At 43.4% G+C, this 21,531-nt stretch overlaps 1 protein-coding gene across 5 annotated transcripts in view; it reads left to right on the top strand.

Moving 5' to 3' along the window:
- The window catches only part of LOC121582153 (F-BAR domain only protein 2), a 76,551-nt gene that overhangs the window by 18,888 nt on the left and 36,132 nt on the right, over positions 1 to 21,531 (top strand). For all 5 annotated transcript variants that reach the window (XM_041897772.2, XM_041897769.2, XM_041897771.2 and 2 more), the window contains exons 2-7: positions 9,158 to 9,249; positions 16,376 to 16,450; positions 16,603 to 16,744; positions 17,543 to 17,695; positions 17,804 to 17,908; positions 19,435 to 19,533. In XM_041897772.2, the coding sequence (XP_041753706.1) occupies positions 9,158 to 9,249; positions 16,376 to 16,450; positions 16,603 to 16,744; positions 17,543 to 17,695; positions 17,804 to 17,908; positions 19,435 to 19,533 (666 nt within the window). The remainder of the gene's footprint in view (positions 1 to 9,157; positions 9,250 to 16,375; positions 16,451 to 16,602; positions 16,745 to 17,542; positions 17,696 to 17,803; positions 17,909 to 19,434; positions 19,534 to 21,531) is intronic.

The raw sequence follows: 21,531 nt of genomic DNA, 5'->3' as shown, positions 1-21,531 counted from the left end.
GCTTGCATTTTGACGCCGAAAGTGATCTTGACTCAAAGGTTGGTGACCACTGCTCTAGAGTAATCAAATCATTCACGAGAGATGGTAAGTCCAGAACTATGTAGGACGCTGGGTTGAAGGGAGTTGTAGTTTTCATTAAGCAAATATTCAACCTAGTTCAGCGCAGAAACGTGGTTAATAACTGTAATGACCATCATCTATTGCACCTGTTCTTTCCGGCTCGGACCACTAAGGTACAGGCTCGGAAAGAGACGGAGACACTTTTATGCCTGCGACGTTAGGTTAGATACACTCAGACCACATAGACCGCATGAGAGAGGAATGTACACAACACAACGATGAGAGGGATAGTCAGTTTGTGAAAGTATGCCTTATCTACTTTAAAGAACTAGTAAAAATGATTTCAGAAGACAGCTCTGCAGCATACTTAGGAAGGCTAGTCTAGCTAAATAGGATAACTAAAGACAGCACAGTATGGGGAGCACAAAGATAACGTTAGATGGTCTGGCTGGCTGGCTGCTACTGCCTGAGCAGAGATGAGACGATGACTTTAAGGAATGAAAAATAATAAAGTCTTCAAATAAAAACAAAGTAATATACACAACTGAAATGTTTGATAATTTCATAGTCATTTCCTATTTTTCTATTGATGTCTACCCAATGTGGACCTGACAGAGACAATGGAATATTTTCACTGTTTTTGGCTTTGTAATTTCCATTTAAAAAGCTCAAATCATTTTTTAATATCACTTCATAATGCATTTAATGTATACAAAAAAATTACCAACTCGAAAACGTGATTATTTTGTAATAAGGACCGACCTCAATAAGCACTAATAGCTCAGCACTATGTATTGTGGTATATAAGTAGCATGTTGTTGTATTGTGGTATAAAAGTAACATGTTGTATTGTGGCAGTTGCTAATCATCAATGCAACTTAAATAGGCCTATTGATTCTATTTGGGTAAATGGGCACAGTCCTTCAGATTCCCATGTAAAATAGCCTTTTGAGTGCATAAAATATCACCCATAATATTTTTGGGGGATAGAAATCCCCCCAAAAAATCCAAATATATTTTTTTCTCTCATGGCTAACTACCAGGAAGTTTGAAAAGTCAGGCTGAGTGGATGGGAGCTTATATTCATGAGCTCGCCTTGACTGACCGCTCTTCAAAAAGGCAAGAAACTTGGATGCGGTGTTGCAGTAAAGTAATCTCAAGCAAATTTGGTGATACACAAAGCAACTCAAACAACCATTGAAATTTCATCAATGATGTCTTTTCTTTTTATACATCTCAGGTTTGGCATGTCTGTTGTGATGCGGTTCACAGCAGCACTGGCGGATGTGTTGACATGACAACTGCGTCAGAGTTTTGAAGGACACTTCCCCTCCCTTTTGTTCCATGCTGGTTGAAGTCCTAGCTAGCCAATAACTAGCTAACACCAGACACAGATGAAAGGGGAAACAAATGTGTCTTTGCCATAGATGAATAGTGTAAACTTTATTATATTTGCTGACACCCTACAGTCAAATTTCGGCACCAGTCGAGTAGCTATCTAGCTATATAAACCATGCCCCTCTGCCAACAAGCCTTCTCAGATGTTGGTTACAAGGCAGTACTTATTTAAATTAGGTCAGATAATATCATGTTACCAATAATGTATTAAAATATGAGTTAGGGTGATGTCACCCTATCTCCTTAATAATCCCACCTCCTGAATCCAAGTGTTTGACATGGGGGAGGGGACCAATAACTTTAGGATCAAACTTGATCAATGTAGAAAGTCATTAAAATTATTATACAAAATTCTTGCCACCAACAGAATGCTATATACAGTACCAGTCAAAAGTTTGGACACACCTACTCATTGAAGGGTTTTTCTTTATTTTTACTATTTTCTACATTTTAAAATAATAGTGAAGACATCAAAACTATGAAAACACATATGGAATCATATAGTAACCAAAAAAGTAGCCACCCTTTGCATGACACCTTGGATGGTCCTCTGTAGCTCAGCTGGTAGAGCACAACGCTTGTAACGCCAAGGTAGTGGGTTCGATCCCCGGGACCACCCATACACAAAAATGTATGCACGCATGACTGTAAGTCGCTTTGGATAAAAGCGTCTGCTAAATGGCATATTATTATTATTATTATTATTATTATTATTATTAATAGAAAATCTCTCTCTCGGCTCTCTGTTCTTGGGAAGCTTTCAATCAGACATTGTTAGCATCTCTAGTCTCACTCCACAGAGGCATGGATTGGTATGCGCCCGCCAACTCCTCCACATGTTATCTCTCACTGAGGTGGAGAGCACTGCAGTCTTAAACAGGCCACTCACTGCCAGGCCAAGAGTAATGACTGGTCTTGAATTTCACAATGTGTGGTTAGAATATTAATCACCTGGTCAATGAAGGGGGCATTTCAAGTCAAGAGCCATGTGGCACTCCTAGTACCACTCACTTCTTTATACTGTTAGTTTTTCAACTTTGTGTAGTGAAATAACACAGCATGGTTGGTTTTCAGACTCAAAACCACGAAAGCTGTTGCCTTGTATAGAATGTGTGTCTCTCTGTTCTTCACAAGTCACTATGGGGCATTGTACTGGTGGGGTGGAAAAAGTAAAAACGCCCAGACCTGTTTCCTGCGTTTGTTTTTATTTAGCTTTTGTATTGAATTTATTTTATATTGCTGCATTCCACATGTACATAATATTAGCCCTTCCTGTTTGGAGTTGTATTTAGTCTCAGACTCTCTATTTCGCTCTGTCTCAGTTTCTTTCTTTCTCTGCCTCTCTGTCTCTCACTTTCTCTGCCTCTCTCTGTCTCTCGCTCTCTGCAGCTTCCTTGGCATCTAGTCATTGCAGTCAGTGACTGAGGTCTGTGACAGCCACGGTCTGTACAGTAGTTAGCAGACGGGACAGAATTTGCAGCTGTTAGCCAAGGATAGCCTATGTGATACATGCTGTGTGAGTCATGTGCTAAAGCTTAAGTCACACTATTGATTATAGCCACAGAGCTGAGTAATGGGCTGTGTCTGAAATAGCACCCTTTTCCCTATATAGTGCACTACATTTGAGCAGAGCACTGTGCGGGCCCTGGTCAAAGTAGTGCACTATATAGGGAATAGAGTGCCATTTGGTATTTTTAATTTAGACATAGTCTGGACAATTTTATACCCCTGCTGTTCTGTCTGGCTGCAGGAAATGACTTTTCTGCTTTTCCTCTTTCTCTCATTCTTTTTATTTGCCCTGCAAATATCTATCGTCATTTGCACCAGGCTGCAGGTTCGTTTGGCATGAGCCTCCCCTGACCCCTGACCCCTGACCTCTTGGATGAACCCATGGGTTAAATAAGCACAGCGGGGTGTGATGATGATGTATGGTACCGATACAAATTGCTGACTGTGGAAGCAACCAGGAAGTGGCTGTGTGTCAGTCACAGGTTAGTTCCGTTGACGAGGTGAACCACAGCGAGATGGGATTTCACATCTAGGCTATGCCAGAGTTGACTTGGTGACTGTGTCATTCCATGATGAGGTACAACATTATCAGTTATAACCGGATTTGAACGTTTGCGTCCTATCAAGGTTTTGTCCCTTTATTTGTCCCTTTGCTATTGTGTTTCAAACGCTAGTTTATAGGATGTGTCAGTCATTTGTACTGAAGTTACCATAGTACTGTAATACTTATTGATTGTTTCATAGTACAGTAATAACTATTGATTGTGTAATTTATTAATGTAAGAGGAATATTTGGTCTTTGTTGGCATGTGATCTCCGTTATACAGGGTCACATGATGATAAAGAGGAAGTCAAAGGTTGTTGAGGAGTTGTGGAATTAGTTTCCTGATTTACCCTTGATTAGGCCTGATAACCCAGGTTTGATCCAGGTCAGTTACTATGAGCTTGCTCATTTCTTCCCCCTGTTGGACATACCTAGGCTCTGCCACAGGGCAGCCCTTTGCTGCAGGAGGAAGTTGCCTCCAAAGGCATCAGCATGCTTCAATTCGGCTGGAACTCGGCTAGGCGAACCGAACGTGTGTGCTCGCATACGCCCTTAAAATACCTACCTACCCACTATACATTTCCTCAAAATAGTCCGAATGAATCCAAGATAACTCAAGAAATCAGTCATTTAATTTTGACGTTTTTGCAGAGGAGATCTTAGTCGTGCAATTTTACATCTAACTAAGATGTTTGTTGCAGTACTTCTCAATGCTAAAAATGTGCATGAAAACGAATCGTCTCTCGTTGAATGACAACAAAGACTTTATTGAAGAATACCGATTGTTGACCAATCACTGACGAAGGGGCGTAGACTTGTGTGCCCTCACCAAAGTCCAAAACGAACAAAGACGTCACAAAATGTCATCATAATATATGCACAAACTCTTGTGAACTGTTCGGGTGGGAAGCATGCGGACACCTAAAGAACTGATCTTAGGTCAGTTTTGTGTTTGGCCTCATAATGCGTAGGGGTAAGATTAGGGCACTGGTAAGGTATTCCTCAAAGGACTTAGAACTTCCCTAACGCATAGCCTACTATTCAAACAGAGAGAGCCTGAGGTGAGGAAAGCGAGTCTGAGTACCAGTCTGTCTAGCTATCATTCCACTCCTGTCATGTTAAACAGCTTGGGCATGACACGGAGTACAAGGAGTGGAATGTGAGCTAAACCGACTGGTACCCGGGCTACAGAAAAGCTGCTGTTTGTATTGTGGTTCGGTCAAGTTTGTCTTGTATTTTGGCTCCGTAAAGTTTGGCTGTATTTTGGCTCTGTAAAATGTGCACGTATTTTGGCTTTGTAAATTGTGCGTATTTTTTGGCTCAGTGAAGTTTGTAGTGTATTTTGGATCAGTGAAATTTGCTGTGTATGTTGTCTCAGTGAAGTTAATATTTCTAAGGAAGGAGGCGAAGAGTAACAGTCTAGACTCAATTCCTGATAAGGCAGGCCAGTTTCTGTAGAAATAGGACAAGGAGGGATGGGGAACTCAACTCGAGATAAGGTCAACAGTTGAAGAGAGAAGAAACCTCTGGGAGGGGGGCCAGAGGACTTAGGCAGGCTTGACAATACCAGTAAGAGGAACAGACTGAGTTCCTGCCTAGCAACAGAGAAGGATTGTTTATCTTAAACATGCAAGGAGATGACTCCGCCTAGTCAGAAGGTACAGTGGGGAGAACAAGTATTTGATACACTGCAGATTTTGCAGGTTTTCCTACATACAAAGCATGTAGAGGTCTGTAATTTTTATCATAGGTACACTTCAACTGTGAGAGACGGAATCGAAAACAAAAATCCAGAAAATCACATTGTATGATTTTTAAGTAATTAATTTGCATTTTATTGCATGACATAAGTATTTGATCACCTACCAACCAGTAAGAATTCCGGCTCTCACAGACCTGTTAGTTTTTCTTTAAGAAGCCCTCCTGTTCTCCACTCATTACCTGTATTAACTGCACCTGTTTGAACTCGTTACCTGTATAAAAGACACCTGTCCACACACTCAATCAAACAGACTCCAACCTCTCCACAATGGCCAAGACCAGAGAGCTGTGTAAGGACATCAGGGATAAAATTGTAGACCTGCACAAGGCTGGGATGGGCTACAGGACAATAGGCAAGCAGCTTGGTGAGAAGGCAACAACTGTTGGCGCAATTATTAGAAAATGGAAGAAGTTCAAGATGACGGTCAATCACCCTCGGTCTGGGGCTCCATGCAAGATCTCACCTTGTGGGGCATCAATGATCATGAGGAAGGTGAGGGATCAGCCCAGAACTACACGGCAGGACCTGGTCAATGACCTGAAGAGAGCTGGGACCACAGTCTCAAAGAAAACCATTAGTAACACACTACGCCGTCATGGATTAAAATCCTGCAGCGCACGCAAGGTCCCCCTGCTCAAGCCAGCGCATGTCCAGGCCCATCTGAAGTTTGCCAATGACCATCTGGATGATCCAGAGGAGGAATGGGAGAAGGTCATGTGGTCTGATGAGACAAAAATAGAGCTTTTTGGTCTAAACTCCACTCGCCGTGTTTGGGGGAAGAATAAGGATGAGTACAACCCCAAGAACACCATCCCAACCGTGAAGCATGGAGGTGGAAACATCATTCTTTGGGGATGCTTTTCTGCAAAGGGGACAGGACAACTGCACCGTATTGAGGGGAGGATGGATGGGGCCATGTATCGCGAGATCTTGGCCAACAACCTCCTTCCCTCAGTAAGAGCATTGAAGATGGGTCGTGGCTGGGTCTTCCAGCATGACAACGACCCGAAACACACAGCCAGGGCAACTAAGGAGTGGCTCCGTAAGAAGCATCTCAAGGTCCTGGAGTGGCCTAGCCAGTCTCCAGACCTGAACCCAATAGAAAATCTTTGGAGGGAGCTGAAAGTCCGTATTGTCCAGCGACAGCCCCGAAACCTGAAGGATCTGGAGAAGGTCTGTATGGAGGAGTGGGCCAAAATCCCTGCTGCAGTGTGTGCAAACCTGGTCAAGACCTACAGGAAACGTATGATCTCTGTAATTGCGAACAAAGGTTTCTGTACCAAATATTAAGTTCTGCTTTTCTGATGTATCAAATACTTATGTCATGCAATAAAATGCAAATTAATTACTTAAAAATCATACAATGTGATTTTCTGGATTTTTGTTTTAGATTCCGTCTCTCACAGTTGAAGTGTACCTATGATAACAAATTACAGACCTCTACATGCTTTGTAAGTAGGAAAACCTGCAAAATCGGCAGTGTATCAAATACTTGTTCTCCCCACTGTATAAATATGTGCTTGTCTGACTTGTACAGTGCCTTGCAAAAGTATTCATCCCCCTTGGCGTTTTTCCAATTTTGTTGCATTACAACCTGTAATTTAAAATTGATTTTTATTTGGATTTCATGTAATGGACATACACAAAGTCCAAATTGGTTAAGTGAAATGAAAAAAATAACTTGTTTCAAAAAATTCTCAAATAAATCACGGAAAAGTGGTGCGTGCATATGTATTCACCCCTTTGCTATGAAGCCCCTAAAAAAGATCTGGTGCAACCAATTACCATCAGAAGTCACATAATTAGTTAGATTGCACACAGGTGGACTTTATTTAAGTGTCACATGATCTCAGTATATATACACCTGTTCTGAAAGGCCCCAGAGTCTGCAACACCACTAAGCAAGGGGCACCACCAAGCAAGCGGCACCATGAAGACCAAGGAGCTCTCCAAACAGGTCAGGGACAAAGTTGTGGAGAAGTACAGATCAGGGTTGGGTTATAAAAAATATCAAAGACTTTGAACATCCCACGGAGCACCATAAATCCATTATTAAAAAATTGAAAGAATATGGCACCACAACAAACCTGCCAAGAGAGGGCCGCCCACCAAAACTCACGGACCAGGCAAGGAGGGCATTAATCAGAGAGGCAACAAAGAGACCAAAGATAACCCTGAAGGAGCTGCAAAGCTCCACAGCGGAGATTGGAGTATCTGTCCATAGGACCACTTTAAGCCGTACACTCCACAGAGCTGGGCTTTACAGAAGAGTAGCCAGAAAAAAGCCATTGCTTAAAGAAAAAAAGAAGCAAACACGTTTGGTGTTCGCCAAAAGGCATGTGGGAGACTCCCCAAACATATTGAAGAATGTACTCTGGTCAGAAGAGACTAAAATTGAGCTTTTTGGCCATCAAGGAAAACGCTATGTCTGGCGAAACCCAACACCTCTCATCACCCCGAGAACACCATCCCCACAGTGAAAAATGGTGGGGGCAGCATCATGCTATGGGGATGTTTTTCATCGGCAGGGACTGGGAAACTGGTCAGAATTGAAGGAATGATGGATGGTGCTAAATACAGGGAAATTCTTGAGGGAAACCTGTTTCAGTCTCCCAGAGACTTGAGACTTGGACGGAGGTTCACCTTCCAGCAGGACAATGACCTTAAGTATACTGCTAAAGCAACACTTGAGTGGTTTAAGGGGAAACATTTAAATGTCTTGTAATGGCCTAGTCAAAGCCCAGACCTCAATCCAATTGAGAATCTGTGGTATGACTTAAAGATTGCTGTACACCAGCAGAACCCATCCAACTTGAAGGAGCTGGAGCAGTTTTGCCTTGAAGAATGGGCAAAAATCCCAGTGGCTAGATGTGCCAAGCTTATAGAGACATACCTCAGGAGACTTGCAGCTGTAATTGCTGCAAAAGGTGGCTCTACAAAGTATTGACTTTGGGTGGTGAATAGTAATGCACGCTCAAGTTTTCTGTTTTTGTGTCTAATTTCTTGTTTGTTTCACCCCAAAAAATATTTTGCATCTTCAAAGTGGTAGGCATGTTGTGTAAATCAAATGATACAAACCCCACAAAAATCCATTTTAATTCCAGGTTGTAAGGCAACAAAATAGGAAAAATGCCAAGGGGGGTGAATACTTTAGCAAGCCACTGTATGTTGTGCTTGCACCTGAGGCACCCAGTGGGTTGAATAAACTTGGTTTGAGCTTTTTCTAGTTGTCAGTTTCTGAGTTTTTACCTTGTTTATTCAGAACCTAACACTAGCCAAACATCAGACAGTTTTACAAGTCCACTGCATATGAATTATTGAGTGGTGGTGTATGCATTTTTAAAAACCCAATGGTGCAACTGGACACCCATCCAGAGTAGTGATGGTTACTGCTACACAAACACACAGAATAGTGGTCTATAGTCTGTGACAGTATTATCTAAACAGTCTCTGACTGTTGAAGACCCAACTTCAACCTGCTCCATCAACGTTATTCAGGACATATTGAGTGTATAGGGATTGTAGAACTGTTCTAGGGAGCATAGAACCATATAGGGACCGTTGGAACCGTTTTAGGGAGCATAAAATTGCATAGGGACCACTTTAGGGAGCATAGAACCGTACATGGATTGTTAGAACCATTGTAGGGACCATAGAGACATATAGGGAGCATAGTAGAACCTAAACACTATGGCCAGGATGACTATGGTGGACCAGTCGAGGCTGCTGACGATGCAGCTAACAGCCATGCAGACCATGAGAATGCTCATAGTGGAGAAGGCTAGGCCGGTAAAGCATGGAGGAAACACTATTTAAACCACAACCGGTATTTCAGTTGACTATCTAGGTTAATCATCTCTTCATTATTTTTATTTTTTTCTCAGGGCGAAAAAAACAATGGATTTGATGTTCTCTACCACAACATGAAGAATGGTCAAATCTCTTCCAAGGAACTTACAGAGTTCATCAGAGAAAGGTAAGTTGTTGGTAGCCTGGTTCTGGATCTGTTTGTGCTGTGTCATGTGCTAACTATTATGGTTGTAACCAGGCTATGTCATTTGGGTTTTCCTTAGTTAAACTTCCACTCGCCCTTGTTTTGAGGCTTTAACCCAATGCTGTTCTCATCATAGAGGTGAATTCAAATCTCAACACAATTTTTCTAGTTAACCTTAAAGTTGACAGTCCGTTAAAGGTCATGCACAGTCAAATTGGGTCATGTGTTGAGGATGCCCGGTGAAAGTACAATCGATAAAGTGACAACTGCTGGCTCATTGGTAAAGCCCAATGTGAAAATGCCTTGCTTCCTCCTCTGTCAAAATAATGAGTTCAGGGGGAGCATCCTATTGGCCGAACGAGCCACGTCACCCGTTCATAAATGTGCATACACTAGGGTTGGGCGGTATCCAGATTTTCATACTGTCCTTCTCTCATCCCGGGATTTACGGTATTACTGGCTTAGTACATAAGGGGCGCCCCAAAAAAGCCCATTGAGCGTCTATAACCAGAATGCTAAGAAAGCACAAGTTATAGCGAATTTCCATGGAGGCTGCTAGCTAAATATGCTAATGAACACAAATGAAAAGAAACAAATTGCAAAGACAGGCAATCCAGCTCATAAAGTTATATGTATATGGGTAGGAGCTACCGAATGTCATTTTTGGTGAGTTTTGACATTTACAAGCGAATGTGAATGATAGACATTGTGCAAATGAAAAAGGTTTTGAAACATGCTCGTCAGAAGGAAGAACAGTACAAATCTGTACAAATAACTTATCCAAAGGGCTTTGACTTCTCAAACACTGCAGAAAGCGAACACGATATGATGCCACGTCACCTTATTAATTCAGCCACTTACTTAGATAACTAGCAAGTTAAACTTAGGGGTCACGTTAATGCAGAATTCTTCATTTTTCACGCAGGAAAAAAAGATACGCCAATTTCTTATGCGTTTTATCTTGCTGCGTTTTTATAAATGCAGATCTAAAATGCTTCTTATTGTAATTTCTGCTCGGCATCAGACTCACTTTGTGTTTCAGTTGCACGTCTCTACTCGGATGAGAATGAACAGGCATTCTATCAGCAGACAGCTCTGACTGATGTGGAGCTACTTTTCTACGGTACTTTTCTCGGTGTAGCCGGCCTACTTTCCTCAGTGAAATGCAAGACTAACTAAGCAAAACATTATGAAATGTACCTGGCTACATTCTTTCTATGATAAACATTAGAAATATGATGGCCATCCATCGTTTTAGCAAAAAATACCTGTAAACGCATTCACTTGTATGGCTGCTAGCCTAATAGCGTTGCACTTCTGTTATTTTCTATCGAATGTGTTGCACTAATGTATTTTCTGTGAAGGAAAACTATAGTTGCACGTCCCTGATCACTCTGTTGAAGCAAAAAACCAAACAGTGGAATTTTAATATAAAACGCGACCCCTGTCAATACACAGCTGGACTAACCTGCTCCCGCTTTCTCCTGTTGTACTATTTACTAACAAACATGTGACTGACTCAACTGTTCTGGGGAACTATGGTAAGCTTCATAATGTGACTGGTGTAATGAAAAACGCGATCTGCTTTATTTCCTAACGTATTGCACAAGTTGGCTGCAGGTATTTACTTAAAAAGTAGCTTAAAATATGACAATTTATTGAAAAACTTCAAATAAATAGTTTCAATGGTATTGACGGTATTGAAAAACCATCCCGTGGCTATTTCCAAATATACAGTGCATTCGGAAAGTAATCAGACCCTTTCACTTTTTCCACATTCTGTTACATTACAGCTTTATTCTAAAATGGATTAAATAGTTTTTTCCCCTCATTAATCTACACATGATTCCCCATAATGACAAAGCAAAAACAGGTTTTTAGAAATTTTTGCAAATGTATTACAAATAAAAAACTATCACATTTACATACGTAAGTATTCAGACACTTTACTCAGTACTTTGTTGAAGCACCTTTGGCAGTGATTACAGCATAGAGTCTTCTTGGGTATGACGCTACAAGCTTGGCACACTTGTATTTGAGGAGTTTCTCCCATTCTTCTCTGCAGATCCTCTCATGCTCTGTCAGGTTGGATGGGGAGCGTCGCTGCACAGCTATTTTCAGGTCTCTCCAGAGATTTTAGATAGGGTTCAAGTCCGGTCTCTGGCTGGGCCACTCAAGGACATTCTGAGACTTGTCCCGAAGCTGTCTTGGCTGTGTGCTTAGGGTCGTTGTCCTGTTGGAAGGTGAACCTTCGCCCCAGTCTGAGGTCCTGAGTGCTCTGGAGCAGGCTTTCATCAAGGATCTCTTTGTACTTTGCTCCGTTCATCTTTCCCTTGATCCTGACTAGTCTCCCAGTCCATGCCGCTGAAAAACATCCCCACAGCATGATGCTGCCACCACCATGCTTCACCGTAGTGATGTTATTGGCCAGGTGATGACCGGTGCCTGGTTTCCTCCAGATGTGACGCTTGGCATTCAAGCCAAAGAGTTCAATCTTGGTTTCATCAGACCAGAGAATCTTGTTTCTCATGGTCTGAGAGTCCTTTAGGTGCCTTTTGGCAAACTCCAAGCGGGCTGTCATGTGCCTTTTACTGAGGAGTGGCTTCCGTCTGGCCGCTCTACCATAAAGGTCTGATTGGTGGAGTGCTGCAGAGATGGTTGTCCTTCTGGAAGGTTCTCCCATCTCCACAGAGGAACTCTGGAACTCTGTCAGGGTTGTTGGTCACCTCCATGACCAAGGCCCTTCTCCCCCGATTGTTCAGTTTGGCCGGGCGGCCAGCTCTAGGAAGAGTCTTGGTGGTTCCAAACTTCTTCCGTTTAAGAATGATGGAGGTCACTGTGTTCTTGGGGAACTTCAATGCTGCAGAAATGTTTTGGTACCCTTCCCCAGATCTGGGCCTCGACACAATCCTGTCTCTGAGCTCTACGGACAATTTCTTCGACCTCATGGCTTGGTTTTTGCTCTGACATGCACTGTCAACTGTGGGACCTTATATAGACAGGTGTGTGCCTTTCCAAATCATGTCCAATCAATTGAATTTACCACAGGTGAACTCCAATCAAGTTGTAGAAACATCTCAAGGATGATCAATGGAAACAGGATGCACCTGACCTCAATTTCGAGTCTCATAGCAAAGGGTGTGAATACGTATGTAAATACAGTATTTCTGTTTTAAATTTTTAATACATTTGCAAAATTTGTCTTTATGGGGTATTGTGTGTAGATTGAGGCATATTATTAAAAAAAAAAAAAAAATATTTGAATAAGGCTGTAACGTTACAAAATTTGGAGAAAGTGAAGGGGTCTGAATACTTTCCGAATGCACTGTACCGTATAATACGGTATACCGCCCAAGGCTAGCATACACCAATGGGAATCCTTCTTTGCCTACCAGTCAATGGTCTCCCACGGCATAGGGGTTGGCTCACTGTCTTCCGTGCCGATAAGTGTTGCCAATTTAGTCTCTTTGTCGCTATATTAAGAACGTTTCCAGACCGCTCCAGGGACTTTTATTGGTAAAAGAGTCTAGTGACAAATTCTGCTACTTTTCAGGCTGCCTTTGGGGAGTTTTGCCACCTAACTTTTCTGTGGTTTTAATAGCATTTAGCGACTTTTCCCACTCAATTTTGCTGCAAATAAAGAGTGGGAGAAGCTGTTTGTGTAACAGAAGTCACAGCAACGGCGCACACACAGGCTGAGAAGCACAAGGGGAGGGGTGTGCGGCGGGAGAGGGGGCGTAAACGCTATATAGCTCTCTGAGTTATACGTTTATGAGGATACAGTATCTGTTCTATAACTGATTGATCCGTTTGCTCTTCTCAGCTATAATGTCACTTAGCAAGCTAGTTACAGTAGCACTCACAGCTAGCATTGATGTTAGCTAAGCTCGCAGATAGCTAGCTTAGCTAACATACCTAGCACACCTAGAGTTGACGATAGGAAGGCTACATCCAGACGTTGTCAGTACGTGCTTATAAGATACATAAGTTAGTTATTAAGTTATTTACCATTCCAGTAGCCGTTGGAGTGAATTAATTAATTACATTAAATTTTTGGGTCAAATCGCCAGTTGGCAACCCATCCCTTATGGGATTAATTGACACATAAACAAACATTACAATAATTCAGTGATAATTCTTCCAAATCATGAGTGAATGTTACATTTGATCTATTTGTCGATCTCTATTTTTTTTATTTAACCATTATTTAACTAGGCAAGTCAGTTAAGAACAAATTCTTATTTACAATGACAAGCATACTGATAGTCACAGATGAGAGAGTGTTCATTTTAATAGTGAAAATAATATTATGGGTGATGTTTTGGTTACTCTGGGAAATAGGATGACTGCATTCCCTTCAAGAAAACATGTCTGGTATGCACCCATGACTGTAAGTCGCTTTGGATAAAAGTTTCTGCTAAATGGCATATATTAGTTTACTACTTCAGTTTAGTCTGGTTCTCTCAGTGCAGGTGTAATTTTCTAGTCTTCCGGTTCAATGGTTATGCAAATGTAGTGTTATTTTCCGTTTACTTTAGTTATTTGCTATTCAGAGCCTGACCCAAATCTAAATAGCTAACTTGAGATTCTCACACATTTCCCATTGACACTAATAGATCATTTACACACACAGGTTTCTTTAGCCAAAGTCTTTATAGAAACTCTTTTCTCTCTGCCTTTTCTCATCAATCACATTTACCTACATGTTACTTTTCAAACGGAATCAAATTACATTATCAAGTCAATCAATCACTTGAAGAATTGTGTGACTAGGGTTATACTACCTATTTGCTATAGAGGGAGCCTGTGTTGTAGTCAATCAATCACTTGAATTATATTTAGGTGAGTACGAAAGGCTGTGGAGAAAGGAGATTCATATCGAAGTACAGTATTTCATATCACCCAGGAGCAATCACAGTTTGATTAATCCAACCTAAGGAAATACAGTCCTCTTTTAGCTCTCCTTAACAGAGAGAATTAGCTGTGGAAGGAGCATGTGGTGTAGCCTACTCTCCCAGGCTTAGGCCTGATTAGGCCACCTGCACACCTGAACACTCCATGGACTGTGAAACACTGGCAGTGGACTGCATACCTGTAGCCTCTCAACCATAATAAGAGCTTAATCATACCTCCTTTAGAATTCCTCTCACGCCTTGATGTCTTTCATTGTGTTTGAGGTCTATTTTTATAACCTTGTCTGCTCAAGGTCTCCTGTTGGAATTCAGGCTGGGCTGGCCCACTCAAAAATGTGCTCATCACTCAAACAGACACCGCATTTATTACACTATGTATTGCCACAGACCATAAATATTAGGCTACCACAGAAACCGTCAAGTTTCCACAGCTTGCGGTTTGCTTTGACACTGTGGGTAGGGAAGCTCCTGTTAGTGGAGGCGTAGACTTGCCCTATACAGTCTTATGTCCAGTCTGTGGTGTAGATTTACATTTTTACATTTACATTTTAATCATTTAGCAGACGCTCTTATCCAGAGCGACTTAGTTAGTGAGTGCATACATTTTTCATACTGGAATAGATGGGTCACAGGTAGCTTACTAGCCTACATCTCAGGTTTAGGCCTATATCGTTACTGTTCTGTGTAACTGAGACTCAACCTGCACACCTACCTACCCATCAGAATCAGTGTTGACATGTGATCCCATGGGTTTCTGTGTTCCTTTTGAGGAAGTCTCACACATCTCAGAAACACTGTGTTGTGGCTCCCTCTGGTGGCCTGAAAAAGACCATGCACCTACAGTACTGTACCATGTGTAAAGTTATATAGGCCTACTATGACACACAGACAATATTCGTCCTGCAGGTAGTTGTTCACTAGCATCTATATAAGTCAAAGATAAATGGATTTGAGAGGCATTTGGTCTGTAACATTGAATCTGTGAGTGTTTGAGTGTGGAGTGGAGGGGTGCAGGCAGGTCTGTGTGTTAGGAGGGGAGAGCGGTCTTAGCCCAGAGTGTATTTACACACCTGGAGTGCCTTTATTCTCTGTGGAGTTATGGCATTTTCTGTGTGTGTGTGTGTGTGTTTTTGTGTGTGTGTGTGTGTGAATGAGTTCAGGGGGAGCAGCCTATTGGCCGAACGAGCCATGTCACCCTTTTCATAAATGTGTATACACCAATGGGAATCCTTCTTTGCCCACCAATCCCTGGTCTCCCACGGAATAGGGGTGTGCATGTGCCTTGAGTTGTGGTTTGGGAACTGGACCACGTCATTTTCCTGTGAAAAGGATGGAGATAAGGATGACAAACCACGGTAACCTGCCATGGTAACCTGTCAAGAAGAACTTATACAAACCTTTGGTAGAGTTCCAGTGCATCTAGGCTAAGTTACACTGATATCTGTTAGTAAAGGGAGATGGAAGCCATGTGTACATGTAACTTGGCATGCGTGTTTGTCAGAATGCTGTGTGTGTGAATGTGTGCTTGCCTCTGGTTGTCCCTGCCTGACCCTCCTCTTCTCCTCCTGTGGTGACCTGACTGCAGTGGGAGGCTAAGTAAATCATACATGCATTATTCAGGCCTCCACTAAAACAATGTTTTAAGTTTGTACTTCTGTCACTTCCATGTAGGAGAATGGGGGGATGATGAGGGAGGGAGAGAAGGAAGAGAGGGAGGAAAGGAGGGGAGGGATGGGAAGCTCTCTCCTCTCTGTGCTTCGACATGACACTAAATAAATGGAAGACCGTGATGAACAAAGCTCACTACTAGATGAACCACACTTGGTTGGGCTTTGCTTTGACTAACACTCAACTTTGTGCCTGCAGTCAAACATTTATGTCCCTAGTGTTTGTGAGTGTTTGGTGGGTGTGGAGTTGTCTTGTGCTTTGACTTACATGTCTAGTACTTGTTGTAATCACTCAATGGAACTCCTTACAACCGGTAGATGATTTGAGGCCTTTTAGTACTGTGTTGATCGATTTTATAATGGTTGAACTGATTCAGTAGAGTAAGGTTGAATCACAAATGGCCCTATGGGCCCTAGTCAAAAGTAGTGGAATAGAGTGTCCTTGGGAATACATACTGAGTGATGTTACTGTAGGTTCAGTAGGTAAAAATGATTAAGGTAATGACGTTATGTGCTTTGTCCCTCTAGGGCTACCATAGAAGAGGTCTATGCCAGGTCAATGACCAAACTTGCCAAGTCAGCTGGCAACTTCTCTCAGCTCGGGTAAGACACACACGCTCGCGCGTCAGGTGAAGAGAGATAAGTTTGTGTCCCATATCAACCCTCCCTATTTAATGATAAGACAAGTCTTCCCTGAATGAATGCTCTACTGAACACACTCCAGTTAATAAAGTGTGTCTGTCTGTGTGCTGCAGGACGTTTGCTCCGGTGTGGGATGTGTTTAAGACGTCCACAGAGAAGCTGGCCAGCTGCCACCTAGAGCTGGTGAGGAAGCTACAAGAGCTTATCAAAGATGTGCAGAAGTACGTGGACGACCAGGCCAAGGCCCACAAAAAGGTGCATGACGGAGAACCGAACGCGACACCACACATCATAGTTTCCTTATAACAAGCGCAGACCTACAAACAGTACGGCAGGTAGAATCACACAACACAACATACCGCTTTGTTCCTTTAGGCATGACATTTTACATTTCAGTCATTTAGCAGACCCTCTTATCCAGAGTGACTTACAGGAGCAATTAGGGTTAAGTGCTTTGCTCAAGGGCACATCGACAGATTTTTCACCTAGTCAGCTCGGGGATTCGAACCAGCGTCATTTCGGTTACTGGCCCAACGCTCTAACCGCTAAGCTACCTGCTGCGTCAACTAGTCTGTCCTTGCTGGTGTCTTTGCTCTGTCTGCCTGTGTAGGCTGCTGCTGGTGACAACCTATGTTTACCCTCTGGAGACCAGTAAAGCTCACTTATTTCAGTCACTGCTATGGGGAAGAGTTTCAGAAGAGTGATTCTACTGATAGTCTGGAGAGAATGTTTGTGTTCTCTGTCCTGCCTGGAGTAACCACCGGAGTGTCACCTCCTATGGCATGTATGTGCCAGCAGGTCTAATTAATCAAACACTGCCTGTGAATTAGCAGAGTTGGGTTTGAGCTTTCAGCATAACTAAACAGGCTGTCCCACAACACTGTCACACACACACAGAATGTCAAGTTGCCATTTTAGCTAAACTACTTTCTACCGTTTTAATGATCTTTGCTTCCATTAAGTGGTTTCAATCATGGACTTTTCAAACAAGGACACTAAAATGAATGTGTTTTAAGTGTTTCAATGGTTGCTGTCTTCCTCTGTCCTGCTCAGACCAAGGAGGAGGTGGCGTCCACACTGGAGGCCGTCCAGACCATCCAGACCACTGGGGTAGCCTTACAGAAGTCCAAGGAGAACTATAACGCCAAAACTGTGGAGCAGGAGAGACTCCGCAAGGAGGGAGCCACACAGCGAGATGTGGACAAGGTACTGTACACTAGACTTACTGTAAGAACACCAGACTAAACTATACTAGGTGACACATGAAAACAGATGGCCATTTTCCTGTTGTCTGTCTGTCTCTGATCTCTGCAGGCTGGAGTGAAGGCCAAGAAAGCCACGGAAACCTACAAGGGCTTTGTGGAAAAATACGCCACAGCCAAGTCCGAGTTTGAACAGAAGATGGCTGAAACTGCACAGGTGTGTATTTGTGTGTGGGTATTCCATCCACTTCCTAGTACCACAGGACAATGTGTTTGTGTGTGGGTATTCCATCCACTTTCTAGTACTACAGGACGATGTGTTTGTGTGGGTTTCTTGTTTTTGTGTGTGGTGTACTCTACTCTAGTATGTGCTTTGTGTGCATGTTTTAAGGCTCTTGGGTGTGTGTGTGTGCGTGTGTGTGTGTGTGTGTGTGTGTGTGTGTGTGTGTGTGTGTGCGTGTGTGTGCGTGTCTACCGCTCAGTATTCCGTGCTGTGTGTGTTCTTTGCTCTGCATCGTCTCAGCTTGTGTTATTTCCTCACTAACGGAATCATTGTGGAAAACTCTGATTGGAACCATCTGAACGACTGATTAGATAAACTCCAAATTCAAATCAGACAACAGTATTTTACCCTCCTTATCCTGCACTGCAGCGAGCCACACGGCCAAACTGGTTTGAGTTAGGGCAGCGTTTCTGTTTTCCCTCCGAGACAACAGCAGGGCAGCTCTGCTTCCTAAGATCAGTCAATGGCTCCTCTCAAATTCAGCACATGAGTTCTAAACACGGCACAGGCACACATGTCTTCTGTGACATCACTTGTGTGTGTTTCAAGTTTGTGTATCTGACTGTCTGTCTGTCTGTCTGACTGTCTGTCTGACTGTCTGTAAGCTGATGTGAATGCTGGGGTTTAAGCAAGTGTGCTCGCCTGTGAATGTACTCTGTGTGTCATGTGTTTGAGTGTGTACACTAGCTGTGGTAGTGTTTGCTGGAGCAATCATGGATGTGTGTGTGTAAGAGATTGCCTATATCCATGTTAATGAGGTCAGGTACACTCATCTTCCCTCTCTATCCACGCTGTGATTTTCCAGCTTATGATTATTTATAGTCCTTCTCCTCGGTTTACCCCAAACTCTCCCCAGTCAGAGCCAGCCCTGGATGGGAGTAAACACCATCGTTTAGAGCCCAGACACACACACACACACAGACCGCTCCAGAGCCCAGAGATGAGCCCCGCTCTGTGTATCTCATGGCTGGCCCGCCCTGGATAATTAGCACCTTGTGCTGCAGTGGGATCTGTGTGTTGGTGTGCCTTCGTTTCTAGACCACCCAAATAGAGACGACACACACAGGAAGGAAGTGGCTAGGGCACAAAGAAGAAGTGTTTCTCTTTTAGGGAAATGTATACATGTGTTTTTATCAATCCAAGAGTAATCTTTCTGCCCAGTGTTTCTCCTACATTGGACACGGTGCATATGTTCTGTTGTACACATTGGACTCTTTGAAATCTTAACCCATGATAGAGGCCAGAGGTTTCCTGACCTGGCCTGACCAGAAACTCTTTATCCTAGTTCAATATATTACAGCTAGTGCCCAGAGTTGTTCCTGATCAGGTCAGGTCAGGGAAAACTCCAGGTCCTAAATCTTCTACTGCCATATTTGTTTTGCCCAGATTTAGTGTCTCCTCAGTGGAGATGTATAATGTGCTGTATATTTACTCCTGTATGTTTTCTCTCTGTGTTCCAGAAATTTCAGGACATCGAGGAGAGCCACATCGTCCACATGAAGGATATCATTCAGTCATACACACAATCTGTTGACGAGACACACGTTCAGATCGGAGAGGTGAGTCGGCACACACACACTGCACGAATGCGCACGCTCACACGATCACGCACGCACACACACACATTCCTGTGGGTGGGGTGAGGCGGGGCGTGTGTCCTGTCCCAGTGCTCAGTGGGTTCACTGTGTCAGATTAATTAGTGTAGTCTTTGATCACTCTAATAGTTTCACTGAGAACCAGGAAGTCTTCCATTCAGCTGTTTATAGCAACCAATTAAAAACTGATCAAAACTCCCTCTCGACCAATTGAAAACACCTTCAACATACAAGCAGAGGCACGGCATGCCAACTGTACTAGGCATCTCGCTCTGTGTGGATATGTTACTGGACTTTACTGTGGTCTACTGTACATAACTCAATTATTGATAATTCCACTTCCATCATTATATTATCACAATTTTTTATCTCAAATATTGTTCTGTCATAGATATTGTTCTGTCATAGATATTGTTCTGTTATAGATATTCTAGATGTTTTACTACTTGACGGAATAGACAACTGAAAAGAAACTCCGCTCCACTCTGTGGAGTGGCCTGTGCTGCTGCAGTCCCATCAGTGTCCACAGGGGGCACCAAAGCCCCACTCTCTGCCCTAAAGCTCCAGTGTTACCATGCATCTGAACAGGAGAAAGACAACACGGCCTGTCTATGTCTCAAAGGGTACCCTATTTCCTATAATATCATCTGGTTTTGACCAGGGCCCATATAGGGAATCTATATAGGGAATAGGGTACCAGTTGGGACACAGCCTATGTTTCTGTGTTAGGCTGGCTGGGCTTAATTAAAATAGAGCCTGAAGGTGGGTGAGTGCTCTCCCAAACAGCTGGCAAAGTATGCGCAGGCAGCACAAGTAATTGGGATTCTGTGATGAATACCCTTTAAGAGGTGGGATCAGAGGGAGGGAGGGAGGGAGGGAGGGAGACTGGCCACTCCAATCGTGCAAGATACTGCTTCATCAGTTAGACCACAGACACGCAAACTCATCCCAGACATGCAAACACACACACAGTACACTTACTTTACCAGCAGTATAGACAAACAAATATACACGCTGTCAATATACTGTACACACTCCGACATTGCACTGTACACACACACGGTCACTTAAAATAATCCATATTGTCCAAACACATCAACACACTTAAATCTGACTATTCATACTGTCTATTCACAAACAGACACACACACACACACTCGTTCACATACACACAAACATTGACACACACACACACATTAACCGGCCAGGCGAACACACTGTCTACCGACACGCACACACAGCCCCAGTTTGGCTATTGGGCTCGCTGGCTAGCCTACATTTTTAAGTGTAGTTTCATGTTAACCAGGGACTGGGCCTTGGGCTGGGCCTAGGGTCTAAACAGTGGCGTGGCAGTCTGCATGGCTCCGCCATTATCTAGTTAGCCTAGCCCTATTCTCTCTAGTGTTCTCCCTGCTCTAGTCTGGACATGAATGGAAACCTCTAAAGCATGAGGGAGAAGGAGGAGAGGACATTTAGGGATAGAGGGACTGCATGGGAGTGAGGGAAGAGAACAAGAGGTATAGAGAGACTGCGTGGGGGAGACGGGAGGAGGGCGGGAAAAGAGAGCCAAGCGAGAAAGATGAGGGAAGACGGGGAGGAAGATGAGAGGAGGAAAATAGGACGGAAAGAGGGAGGGAGATGGTTGGAGAGGAGGGGGTGGAGATGGGGAAAGAGGACGGAAAGAGGGAGGGCGATGGTTGGAGAGGGAGAGGGTGGAGATGTGGAAAGAGGAGGCGGTAGAGAGGGGGAAAGAGGAGGGGGTGGAGAGGGTTGAAAGAGGAGAGGGGAAAGAGGAGGGGGTGGAGAGGGTTGAAAGAGGAGGGGGTGGAGAGGGTTGAAAGAGGAGGGGTGGAGAGGGTTGAAAGAGGAGGGGGTGGAGAGGGTTGAAAGAGGAGGGGGTGGAGAGGTTTGAAAGAGGAGAGGGGAAAGAGGAGGGGTGGAGAGGGTTGAAAGAGGAGGGGT

The sequence above is a fragment of the Coregonus clupeaformis genome, chromosome 15 (genome assembly GCF_020615455.1).
Source record: "Coregonus clupeaformis isolate EN_2021a chromosome 15, ASM2061545v1, whole genome shotgun sequence".
Classification (NCBI taxonomy): Eukaryota; Metazoa; Chordata; class Actinopteri; order Salmoniformes; family Salmonidae; genus Coregonus; species Coregonus clupeaformis.
This window is presented reverse-complemented; position numbering and strand designations above follow the sequence as displayed.